This window comes from Nipponia nippon, unplaced genomic scaffold (genome assembly GCF_047370975.1).
Source record: "Nipponia nippon isolate SJK-2023a ecotype South Korea unplaced genomic scaffold, ASM4737097v1 scaffold_4, whole genome shotgun sequence".
Taxonomy (NCBI): Eukaryota; Metazoa; Chordata; class Aves; order Pelecaniformes; family Threskiornithidae; genus Nipponia; species Nipponia nippon.
In genome coordinates, this window is record NW_028262358.1 from 79805857 (window position 1) to 79819571 (window position 13715).

Consider the following 13715-nt stretch of genomic DNA (forward strand, 5'->3'; position numbering starts at 1 on the left):
TATGTAAGAAATAAAACTCAGCATTCATAGTGATTCTGAAAATCCTGAGAACTGTGAACAGAATTCAAAATACCTTGTTTTATTCAGTATCCATTTTTTGGTAGCTCCTTTGAAAGCAACCATTATCTTACAAACATGTATTTAGGAGTTGTGCTTGGACTATATAATTTCTTGAAACGTGTATTCATAATGTAGTTGATACTAAACACTTACCAAAATATAGCTGTATTTTTATTTCTGATTTAGAATCTTGATTCCTTTTTACTCATTAATTCATGTTTTTCTGAGTATAGTACACTTTTCACTGAGAGCTTAGAGATTTTTTAAGTCTACAGACCTGATACATGACAGAACATTTATTACAGTTACAGCAGAGCTTAATGAATTTATTTGATGACTTAAAAACAGGATTTATTTATAGTTGGTGTACTTATAACTTTAAAAACGATTGCTCAGGTATATCCATCAAGTAACTATACCAACATGCACTAGCTCCTGCCAACATTTTCTATGAATTTTTTGTAATATGCATTGGTTATTTTTCCAGAAAGAAGAGTCATGCCTTTTGGTGGTTCTTCAACAGAACTAATAGTCTTTCTTATTATGCTGTACTGCCCAATGAAATGTCAGAACAAAAAGCTGAATCTGTGTTATTCAAATATGCCTGAAATTATGTGACTCTGTTCAAATCCTTATGGAAAAGCATAATAAAATGGTGATATATTTTTATGGATATGTATCTTTGGTATACTTTAAAAACAAAAGGAAAATTATAGATTTTAAAGAATGTATCTTACCTTACGGATTTTACTAAGACAGTGCTAGTTAGAATTGGTTGTTGGTCATACTCTGAGCAATATGACTATACATCTGCCATTTTTATTGTCAGCAATGACATCAGTTGTTCAGTGGATGCATTGTATATTATAGACTATTTATTCAAATCTCTAAGAATGGTCATTCCAAATTTAAAAAACATAAAATGTGGCTGGAAAGAGTTAAATCTCCCATATTTAACATTTTATTTGACAGGTACTAACTACTAGATAAAATGTGTCTGTTATTGAAAGATTTCTAGATCAAAATTAAACAAATGAGAGACATTTACATTACAGTCTTGCCTGACAAAGATATACTATTTTTTAGGTTGTTTAAATGAAGGTTTGTTAGGTAATGGACAGATGAGCTCTTTTACTGATGCAGTAATGTACCTGATTCTGTTTAGGACAGAAATGACATAGTTATGCTGTACTTTTGAGTTTTAAAAATTTTATCTGTCTTCAGACTTATTCCTAAGGTGGAATTTGAGAATGCCTGGATATATAAACATAAAAAAGCTGGTTTATGGTTACATGGACAGAGGCACCCATGCAAGTGACTTGCACCAGAGAGCTGTTACCCCCAGCAAAAAGTGGGATATGGTGCCCAAGAGAAAGAGCAGACTGAATCGTATACCTTGCTGCATGAGAGCTCCAACTCCAAACCAGAAACTATTTAGCAAGGTAAAATTGTTTTCCACCACGTCAGAGTCAGGGTTGCAAGGGTGTGGATTATACCACTCATAGGGACTAAACCTGTGGTAATTGATAGAAAAAAGAACAGATTTAAAATGCGGCCAGCAGAAAGTCTATCCAGCAAATCTGCTGCAAAAGAAAAAGAAAAACAAGAAAGGTTATAAAGAAAATAGTGATTGGAAGTTTTTACAGTATGACTGCATTATATTTAACAGCAATATTAAAAGATAAAACAATGCTGAAGATTCACATTCTTAACTATTGCTGATAATAATAAAGTAGTATATAGATTGGCTCTGAAAGGTTCTGAGTGCCACCTGTAAACATCAAAGCATTTATTTTTCTATTAGCATCAATGGAATTGCGGGCACTTGGTACCATTTAGGATTAGGTCCTTATAACCATTGTGTCAGTATTTTGCATCTTGAAAGAAAATATAATATGCATTAAATCACAGTAATTAACCAGGAAAAAATATACATTAAGACAAAAGGTTTTTCTCAGCAAAATTACAAATAATTAATGTAACAAAATAAATAGTTGGGGGTAAAAGTGACATCATTAATCAACACACAAGGGGACTAAACTCTATAATTCACAGGAAAAAATATTATAGCAAATTAAAAGAATTGCATCCTGTCCTGTGAGGTGCACAGTAGCATCCCTGGAAAGGCTTTCCAAAAGAAGCAGGGGACACTCACAAGCACCTTGCAGGGTCAGGCTCTAAGAAAACAAAAAAAAAAAAAGAAAAAGAAAAAGAAAAAGAAAAGAAAAGAAAAAGAAAAAGAAAAAGAAAAAGAAAAAGAAAAAGAAAAAGAAAAAGAAAAGGAAAAAGAAAAAGAAAAAAAAAAAGAAAAAGAAAAAGAAAAAGAAAAAGAAAAAGAAAAAAAGAAAAAGAAAAAGACAGTGAAATCAATCATCTCAAAAATAGGTAGATCAAAGAAGTAGAACAATGCCTAACTGAGTCTGGCAATAGATTACAAGCAGATTATATATAATGAATTTTAACTCATGACTTTGACATTGCTGTGCATTATAATGGGTTCATATCTAAATATTATTTTATCAAATACAGCTAAAACAAGCAAACATGTCTAGGTAAATTATTCTTTGTTACAATTCCATTCAGAAACAAAGATTTGCAATGCTTTCTCTTCCTCATTATACCTTTGTACAGCTTTAAAATTCAATTCCAATGCGCAAGATTATTTTAATCAATTAAGAGATTTAATCACCATGCCTGGCCTTGGAGACACACTGTTGATAGGGACTTTTATTTTATGCTTAAATTTTGCCTTTAGATCTTTGATATTGAATATGAGTTAATGCATGCGCATAACATATTTGAGCAAAAAACTGAAAATCACTGCAACACAGTAGAATGTAACCAGCACAATAATTAATAATATTACAGAGTTTAATTACTAAATCAATATTAATATATTTTCCTAATTTCTCAAATCATTAAAGCCACTCTGTTAGAAATCCTGGGATAGGCATCCCTTATGAAAGAATGTTTTTTAATCTATCATATAATCAAAGCTATCTGAATAATGCATCTGTCACTTCAGAAAATGCAATTTTCTTCACAATAATATTTCAAACACATTAAAATTCAGAAAATCAAATGTTCCACTTTTATGCTCTTAATGTAATGTTAAAACACCTCTCATCTTAAAAGTCTGTACTTGACAAAGAAACATTTCATTTGGTTCTGCAATGTAATACTGACGTGCTGTTCAAAAAAGTTGACTGGGTTCTAATTAAATATTGTGACTTGAATTCTTCTATTACTTTGCAATAAAACTAGATCACAAGTTTACCATCTCATTGAAAAAGGTAAGCATTTTTCACATCATTTTGTCGTGAAACCAACAAAACTTGGAAACCAAGCACTCAGTGAAACTGAAGCAGATTTTTATATTCTTTTCCTGAGACATATTTGAAGACAAAATTGGAAAATATCTTGTTCTTGTGAGGACAATGTTTTCCAGGTAAAGCAAACATATTTTAGAGATTTAAAATAAATATTAATCTGCAAATGTTATTTTTAGTGGCTGCAATTTTACTGAACAGTCTAAAACATAAATTGATAACTTTACCTTTTTGTTCTGATATCTTATCTTGTTTAATTATTTTGATATTGTTGTGAAGAGCAGAAAAATGGTCCATATTTAAAATGAAAGGAAGAAACATCCTGACACAGAAGCTGGCTTTAGGAAAAAGAAACACTGCAATCTGAGTCCCAGACTCAGTCTGGGACCAAGTAATATCCCATAGTTTTAGAATTCTCTATTTTTTATTCTTCATTCCACAACATAGGATATAAAATGTCTGTTTTTTTTACAGATACTTAGGAGTGTTTAAAAATGCATGAGAAAAAAAAGTAAGGAAAATAAAATTGGCCTATTATGGATAAATGTTATCCCACCTTATTTTAATGTCTGTTATTAGATTGTCTGATGTAAGAGTCTTATACTACAGATCCTTTAATTAATTTTTTTATAAGTACTGCATATGTGTACAGGTTTTATACTGTTTAACCTATCGCAATAAATATTTGCAAGTCATAGAGTTATAGAATAAATTCAGGTTCACTCAGGAGGACATATCATCAAGCATCCTGCTCAGGGTAATATCAACCACTAATTCAGAACAGGAGGTTGTCCAGTCAGGTCTCAAAAACCTCCAAAGATAAAAATTCCACAACTTCTCTGGGCAATATGTTTCCATTTTTAATTATTCTAATAATGTTTTTTTTCTTTATGTCATACTGGAACCACCCTTGTTTCAAAGTATAAAGCACTATGCAGCTTTGGAAAGAGCCCAACTCCATCTTTTTTGATCAGTTCCTCTTATTAGAAAGTGCCTAGTAGGAAAACTCCTCCTGCCTGATGCTGAAAAAAGCCTAGTTCCTCCAACGTCTCTTCACAAGTCTTGTGCTCCAGAACACAAGCATTTTGGCGACCCTTGCTCAAGTTTATTCAAGTATTGGGGGGCCTAGAACTGCTCACAGTATTTAAATGTGGTCTAATAAATGCTATTATGGGAATAATCACTTTCCTTGATGAACCGACTGCACTCCTACTAATGTAAACGCAGAACGCTCTAGTTCAATCAAGAAGACAATCGTAAAACAAAAAGGAAATTTCAGTACCCAAATGAGCTGATGCAAATTGGAAGACTGATCTCCCTGATAGCTGATAACAGGTATTCTTCCCATTTACCCATCTCTGTTAGTGTTTATTCTAACGTTTCAGATACAGTCTCTTTACTTATTCTCTAACACCTTCAGGTGTTTGAAATACTTGAAAAAAGAGACTTTAAATAAGCTTTACAAAACCTGTGCTCTGCTTTTCCTCTTTGCTGCTAGCCACTGAAAAGTTAGAATTACTTTTCCAAAACTACTGGCTAGTACAAGTAATGTTTAGAAGTCAGCAATATTAGCAGTCCACAGGAAAGGGAAGATTTGTGTCAAATATGATTCTACCTTAGGGACATTCCATGATATTAGAAATTAAAATTAGAATTCCCAATGAGCAGACAGAAGACCTATTTCAGAATTGCACCATTTCATTTGCAAATTATTTGAGACAGACTATAATTTATTTAAGCTATGTATTCATATAGTGTTTCAAATAATGGAGCCTTGATCTTACAGGCCTGCTAAGTAAAAGTAATAGTGAATACTTAAAAAACAACAACAGGTTTTTGGAAAAAACCTGCTCAGATAATTCCCTAATGAGATACTGAATTTTTCAGCGCAGCCTCTGAGTGTATGGGAAGAACAGAAATGATCATAAACAATGTCTGATGAGAGGGACTACCATATTATCTTTGGCATACCTACATAGTTAGAGTCATGAATGAACAGTGTAAATGAAAACAGACTATACTTCATACTATGCTATCTGGTTGTGGAACTTCTTAATGCTCTTTATGTGCAATGCACATAAAAGAGACCAGCTTTAGCAAAGCTGCTTTTCTGTATCCTATGGAAGACGGTATGCCAGGACAGAAAGTGGAAAATATCTCATGATTCTAGGCTTTGAGATCCTAGAAAGTTCAGTTCAGTACAAAACTCTGCGAGTCCTCTAAGGTAAGATCTATACTGACAGCATCAACTAAGAGGTCCCTTCTCAGGCATAAACTTTCCAGTAGTCTACACTGAGAATGCCTGCTTTTAGACTCAATAGCAGTCCATCTTGAGTCTGTTTGGCTTAAGGAGATGGTATGGTATCAACTGGACTCTAATGCTAGCATCTCAGCCTTCCTTTTTATTTAGGAGCTTGGTTTTGCACTTTCTGGGCACAGGAAGTCTTCTTGCCATGACGATACAAGATTCTGTTCCTTAATGCTTGACCTGCAAGCACCTACTCCTCCTCTCCAATGTCCATAGTTTGAGACAAACTTAGGAAGAGACACATGACTAATACTGGATAAACTAGAGCAGTTTCTACAGTTTTGGTCAATAAACAAAGACACAGTCTTATAGAGAGCCACAAGACTCGGTCTAGATTACTTTAAACGTGATTGTAGATACAGGGTTCTGTGCTCTCAAACTATACTCAGTGCAGTACATTCTGTCACACACTGACTGCTTTCATAAAAGATGTGGTTTAGCACATTCTATACAAATCGACGCAATTTAAAGCTGCTGAGAATGTATGTATAAAAGTGTACCCTCCACCAGTTTAAGTAGTTCTCAACTCAAAGACCCATCAGTTTCTCTCTGATAGTATTTTGTTTTAAAAGCAAATTAATAGACATGCTTAATACAGACTTTAATATCTGGAGTTAAAGACTTTTTAATTTAAGCTCTATTTTCTGTAAACTTATTTAAAAGAGAAGAAAACACAAAAACTGCAATTTAGAGGGAAGAGAAAATGGATTAGGGAGGTAATATTTGCAATTGGTTCTTCACTATACCAACACACGGCTGTCTAGGAGTATTACACAGAACTGAATTTATACCAGTTGGGAACATACATTTAGTCCTTATGGGATAAAGACTGATTGGCCCCATTACTAATATTTACACACCATTTTAATTTTTTGTGTTGCTTTCATATATTTGCAAAACAGGTATGTACTGTCATTAAATCATATCCAGCATGTTACCTGTTAAATTCCTACAGTGAACTTTCACCGAAAATCTAAAACAGTCTCTCTTTTTTAGGTTGGGGAGAGGTGCAGGGATTTTTTTTTTTTTTCTGAGGATGAAAAAAGCAAAACACATGGAATGTTTAAACCACAGGTTGATATTGAATATTTAACTAAAAATCCATGATAGTGATCAGTTACCATTATAGTGCCTGGAGTTTAATTCTTGTTTAAAAATCCATACTGACTTACAACTTTTCACCCTTATCTCAGACATGATACTGTCTTCCATTCTGTCCCAAATAGGAGTCACATAATAAGTACGGAAAGGCTAAGAAAAATCTATATTCTACAGAATAGTTTGAAATTATAAGACAAAAATCAAATGCAGTAAATTGAATTCTTGGTCTGATTCAGATAGAATACTTCCCTATATTTATGGAATTGTGAGTAATTTCGGGGAAGGGAAGGGAATATTGATTGTAAAGAACTATGGTGCAAGTATGACTTAAAGGAGCAAGTATGACTTAAAGGACTAATGAGATTACTTACTGGTAGCTGTGTTTAATTTATTTGAATTGCATTCTTTTCAATGATATTAGAACCAGACAATGCTGCTACTGTGTTTTTGAAAATGAACATGTAAATCAATTAGGAGAAAAGGGTGCCACAAAAATATTATCTAAAGCATGATGTATAAACCAACATACCCTGCATAGCTCAGCAATATATGCCACAGACATAAATAGCACACACTTAAAGTGTGCATACTATTCTAGCATTATTTCAAACCTGCCAAATTAACCCAGATACTTTTCCTTCATTCCTCCAGTTTTCTTTGGATAAGGACTATGAAGAAATGTAAAGGAAAGATGATTATCCACTTACATGCACACAGACATCTCTCTTGCATAATCAGACCAAGAACTGGGTAGACAACAGCTTTCACTGCAAAACCCTTATTACAAAGATTTCACAAGCTGTAAGGCTTCATCTAATGAGCACAATTTGAGAAATGAAAAGAATCTTAACCTATCTTCTTCATGAACTACTGAGCATACTGATTCAATGCTGGATATTGTTGAACACAACAAAGCATCAGGGTTTTCATGAGAGATACTCTTAGCCCTAGCAAATTACACATTGTCCCATTCACCAGACCAAAGAGGAAGAATGATTCTTCTAGACATTGTTTTTCAGGGCTTCTGTACAGGACTACACCCTCAATCCAGATCTTACTGCATAAGAACTGGCAGTCAGATAAATTATATTTTAAAACTTTTTCAAGAATATCCAGGATATGAGATGGATGGTTTATTATAATGTAATACACTATTCAACAATAAAACATGTTTCTTCTTCCCTTTATTAAAGCCTGCATGTCTTTTTTCTAAATTATGCTTTTTAGAAAAATCAAGATTTTGGCTGCTTGGATGTCAGACCCGACTCATTACCTCCCTTTATCTGATGATTGCTGGGCTGTGAACAGAGCCTGTTATTGCCAACACCCCTGCCCTGCTCAAATACCCTTGTCAGTGCAGTAATTGCCCTGCTTTTACTGTGGTCATCTTCCACATCATCTTCCCTCGTGGAGACACTCTGCTTTTGTTGCTGCCTGACAAGAACTAGTCATCCAACACTTCTTTTATATACAAAAAATCCTTGTCTAAAATAGTTGCATTGAATCACCATCACCTCGCTATTGTCTATAAATGGAAATTAATGTGACTAACTTTTTAGATACCTAAAAGACTACCGTTAAGGTTTCTAAACTTAGGGGATATCGATCAATCCAAAGTCTAGAAAGGTACAAGATTCATGTGCAAATTGTGTACCATCTTTACAGAATTGTGTTCTATAGCTCTACCCATATCCCTTTAAATGGCTTAAAGGCACCATTAACTTTAAACATGAATAGGATCCTGTTAAATCCAACTGAGTCAGGGATTAAGTACAAATACGTAAGTTATTGCAGGATCAGGGCCAAAATCTTCACTATATGAATGAAAATATCCTGCTCCATTTTTCTATAGCTTCAGCTTCCGGGTTAATATTCGAAAACTAAACACTCAATTAGCTTATATACAAGTAACATAAAAACTATACAGTAAACTCCTGCTATATGCTACATGAACCATAGAGGAATAATATCATCCAGCAAAAGTGGATATGTGATGATTTATGGAAGTTGCCTACTTTTACTGTGGTATTAGCTACTAGTCCTGCTGTTAACTCCAAATAAAAGTACCCTTGGGGGCTACAGAATTGTGCAGGTTGGTCATAGCTCAAATCTGAACCAAAACTAAGAAAGGCTGTTTTGTTTGTTGAAAAGAAATACTGTAAAACATATACTAAGTATGGATCTGTTCTCAAACCTGCTGAAGACAAAGAGAATCTTTCTTTTGATTGTACTGTGCTTAGGTATTTAGTACTGTTCTACCCAATGATACACACTGAAGAAATATAACTTAAAAGTGTCAGAACTATTAAAAATTTCTTAGACTATTATGTGATAATTAGTATAAGTATATAGTAACTGAAACGTTTGTTTCTACTGATGTGAATCAAGGGTTTCTTAAAATTCATTATATTCTGCATTAAAGAAATAGTATATTACAATTGTAACTAAAGATTATATGCTGGAAATAAGAGTTAGAGGTATACATTCAACCTCATTTTTACAGCACTAGTGAAGTTCTTATTGCCTAATTTATTAAATATACTGATTTCAGTCTTTATATAATTTTTGAACTTCCAAAACATTAGTCCATCCATTTCTTCAAAAGAAGAAATGTGCATAGAGTTAAATGCAAAAAGACAGTCACGACTCTGAAGAAAACTTATTTAAAATTACTATCTTTTAATGTATGTGAACTTCACATTGATTGTAGACTTCTCCCACAGCCAATGTATCCTGAATCCTGCTAAATGTACTGAAGTCTTTAAAAACAAATATTCTTGAACTAAACAGTTCTTAGATATCTCAAGTAAGGTACAGTAGGGGCAATGTCCAAAGAGTTGCTCCATGGTTCTTTTTAAGCTAATTTTAATGAATATTTTTAGTAAAAATCTGGAAGAAGGTATAAGCAACACACTAATCAAAACACAGAGGGCAGTACTTTGGAGGATGTTATGAATACTAAGGAGGGCAAAGGACTACAAAGAGCTTAGAAATATTAGATAAAGTTTAGGAGAACAGAAAGTGATGTTGATCTAAACTGCACAGTGTTACCCAGTGATACAGAATAAAGGCAGTATTATTGTAGAAGATGAACACAGAAGACAGTGATATTCGTAGCAGAACAGGCAAAAAGTTAAAATGATAGGGGAAGAAAGCCTATGGGTGGGTAGAACCAGCTCAGATTTTTCTACAGTTTGCCTGCAAGTTAGACTCAGATATCCCATTAGAAATAAAAGAAAGAAAGAGAAGACTTCTGCGCTGAAGATTTCCTGAATGGAAAGGGAATCTGAGTGGGCAATGAGCCAGACTAACTGATTTCTAGAGCAGCCTTAGTAAGGGAAGGAACATTAGCAAGGATCCAATGCATGCATGTGGTGCTCTGACAATCCCTAAGCAGCGGAGGGTCCTTCAGGAATATTAAGCAGCTAGTACCTTTTGGCTGTTGCAAATTCTGACAAGGCCATAGAGTCAACATAGGTTGTTTAAAACTGGCTTTATACTTAAAGAGTCACAGGCTGTCCTGACTTCTGTATCTGAAGCACAACTCAGAGAAACAGAGTATTTGTTGTGTTAGAAAACATTTTGCCTTCTTTTCGGTGACACAAGGAAACTGATATATCCAATATGATTTTCCCCGTTGTGTGATTTGCTCTTTAGTACTCTTAACATACTTGAGAATCTTTAATTCTGCATTTGTATTTCTTTATTCCTATATCTAGATAGTAATAAACAATTGGGTGTTACTTCCAAAAATGTGTTATTCTTAATACTTACTATAGCTTTTATTTGCATTTTCCTTCTAAATAGCCTACTTTCTTACTTCTTTAACAGAGAGCATTACTATTATTTACCCAAATATGGGTTTCCCTGAGTATATTGATACAATGAGAGAAAGAGAAAACTGACTACTTTTTGGGAATTTCTGATCTGCATTTCTAGAAAGACCTTTGAATATCCAGGCAATCAGTAAATTATTTTCTCAGCCTGAGTTTAAAAATCAGAGTTGAGGATTCGAAACAATTAAAAAGAAGAACTATTTATACAATACAAACTGAAGTGGTACTAATTCCACTGTTATTTGAAAATAAGGATGAGGCCAAGAGGAGGCAGGGAAAGGGAGAATGGTTGAAGCCGAAGGTATATCAGCAGGGAAAGTGAAGATGTTGAGCAAACATTAATCTCACAGTCTATAAATCCCTGAATCTCCTTAGATATCCCTGTCTTTGGTGCACCAGAATTGGAAAGATTTTGTGCAGCCAGAGATATTGAGGTACAGTTTCACTCACTGGCTGGCTTTTACTCTATCACCTCTTCTAGGTGCTTGCTCACTCTCTTTCTCTTTCTTTCCTCTTTTTCCTTTTTTCTGTATTGATATTCAATGTCTGGTGCTACTGGCAGTGGGGTAATGGAAAAAGCAGTGGGGTAATGGAAAAAGCAAACCACAAGCTCTGTCTTGCTAAGCCAAGATTAATTTCAGCATCTACAGCTCTATAGTGCAGTCAAAGAAAAGCAGCAAAAGAGCATCCAAAACCCATATTACTGTCTGACAGCCAAACTCCTCTGAACTGTTCAACTCCCTGACCCTATGTCTGGCCTAAACACTTCTGGTGACTTAATCTTATTCTGCCTTCAGTAGCACCCTGGACTTGCACATCCTTTCCTCATGATTTCCAAGCTCATCTTGTAGGGTGACTGTTCCAGGCCTGCAATCATAAAACAGAAAACATTTAGGACTAGGGGCCTGAGCTTCCTCAGCAGATGCCTGGTCCAGGGATGCATAGTATGTGCCTCTGATTCACAGTGCTGAGTCTTCTACTAAGTCTTGTGCCTAATAGAAGAGAAAACCTCTTTCAAACATATGGAGTGACTAAAACAGCAAGTTAAGACACTTAGATTCCAGGCCCTCCTCAGCTTGAGCGGTTTTGAACTCACTGTTTCTAATGTCCAGCAGGGCACCTCTCTCACAGGTGAAAACCTAGGATGGAAGTCCACCTACTGAACTTTGGCCAGTAGACATACAAAAGGTGAGTAAAGACAATGGTAAGGAAAAAAAAAAAAAAAAAAGAAAACAGCCCCTCAGCCAAGATTGTGGCACCGCTGGGAAAATGTATTTAACAAAGGGCAAAAAATGCCAGGCAGAAAGAGAGGAGAAGGGAGAAAAAAGTGAGAAACAGCAGAAGGAACACCAGGGTGAGAGAAGGAGGAGGGGAGGAGGTGCTCCGGGCACCAGAGCAGAGATTCCCCTGCAGCCCATGGAGAGAACCACAGTGGAGCAGATTCTCTTCCTGAAGGACTGCAGCCCATGACAAAGCCCATGCTGGAGCAGAGGAAAAGCATGAGGGGGAAGGAGTGAGAGAGAAACCACTATGTACTGACTGCAAACTGCCCCCAACCCTCCCTTCACTGCTCGGGGGTGTATAGAGGAATCTAGAGTGAAGGAGTGAAGTTGAGGTTGGGAAAAGAAGTAGGATAGGTGTTGTCTCAGTGTTTGTCTTTGTTTCTCACCTTCTGAATCTAATTTAGGCCACAACAGTAACTGGTAAGCAATCTCCCTGCCTTTATCTTGACCCCTGAGCTTTCTCATCCTATTTTCTCCCCTTGTCCTGCTGCAGACGGAAGCAAGCAAGTGGCTGGGTGGGCATTTGGCCCTTAGCCAAGGTGAACCCCCCCCCAACATATAATTGGCTTTCTTCCTCTAATGAGAGTCCTCCCTTGGGAGGTGAGATCTGAGTTCTGGTCAACAGTTTGAGCACCTGCCCTCACACAGCACAAAGGACCTTCCCATGCTCCATCCACAAATTATAATAAGGCTTAAATGTTTACTAACACAGTTGTTCTGGAACTATTCAGCAGAGCTATGTTTAGATACCCAGCAAAAGAGAAAGTCTAAAATGTAAGTGCCTCCACATAGATTACACGAGACTAGTCATCATATAAATGTCTTTTGATGGCTTGAAGGTCACAAAGAAAAACGAAAGAGCCTGTACACAAATATAGACCACTATTTTCTATACAGAATTGATTCCCTTCATCACCTCTTTTACTTCTGCTAAATCTCACACACATTTCTCCCTGTTCTCTTTCTGCTGCCTCTCCAGCTACTTCTGGAATATTTATAGAAGGTTTAGAAATATTATATACAAATGAAACAGCAATACTATCAAGATATGCATGAAATGAACCTAAGTAACCATGTAATCTTTTTAGTGCGACCCTCTTCAGCTCCCACCCTCCCCCACTATTTGTTGTGCTCACTTGTTCTGCCATGTCTAAAATTAGACTTGTATGCTTCTCCAGGCAGAAACCATGTCTTATTTGCTTTGTGAAGTCTGTAGCATATTTTAAACTGTGCTATTTAGTCCTGGGTTAGAAAAATCTTCCTCAGTCCATGATACTTTTCAGGTTTTCAAAGAAATCTTAATCTGTATAAGAAAATACAATCTTTCAAGTTGAGAGCCACAGACTGTTGTCTTTGTGGGACTGTACTTGAGAGAAGTACTGCTATAGACTTGCTTATGCTTTTAACTGTTCTGTAGACATCTACTTCTGCCCACAGTCAGAGATAAATGATTTAAATGTCTATTGCATCCTTAGTATTTACCAGGGAATGAAGAAACTCCAAATCCAAGTCCTTGTTTTTCTTCAGTCAGTAACTGACATAAACAGGAAAAAAACTTTCACTTTCAAGGGGTACCTGTTTCTTCTTCTACTGTCTTCTCTTATTTTGACTAGAAATTCTATTAGGAATATGAAAGTTTCAGAAAAACCATCACATTTTATAGAAATGTTTTGCTATGGCACATTTCCCACTAAAAAATTATATCACTGACGATTCCTGGACAGCTCTGGTCAATAAATTATAAATTATGTCATGAACAATAATACACTTGAGGAGAGTTAAATTGTAGGTGATTACT

The 13715-nt window shown here is 35.4% G+C and overlaps 1 protein-coding gene across 2 annotated transcripts in view; it reads right to left on the minus strand.

Moving 5' to 3' along the window:
* Window positions 1–13715, minus strand: part of GRIK2 (glutamate ionotropic receptor kainate type subunit 2) — a 439138-nt gene that overhangs the window by 107867 nt on the left and 317556 nt on the right. For both annotated transcript variants that reach the window (XM_087774640.1, XM_087774639.1), the window contains one exon: window positions 1456–1574. In XM_087774640.1, the coding sequence (XP_087630766.1) occupies window positions 1456–1574 (119 nt within the window). The remainder of the gene's footprint in view (window positions 1–1455; window positions 1575–13715) is intronic.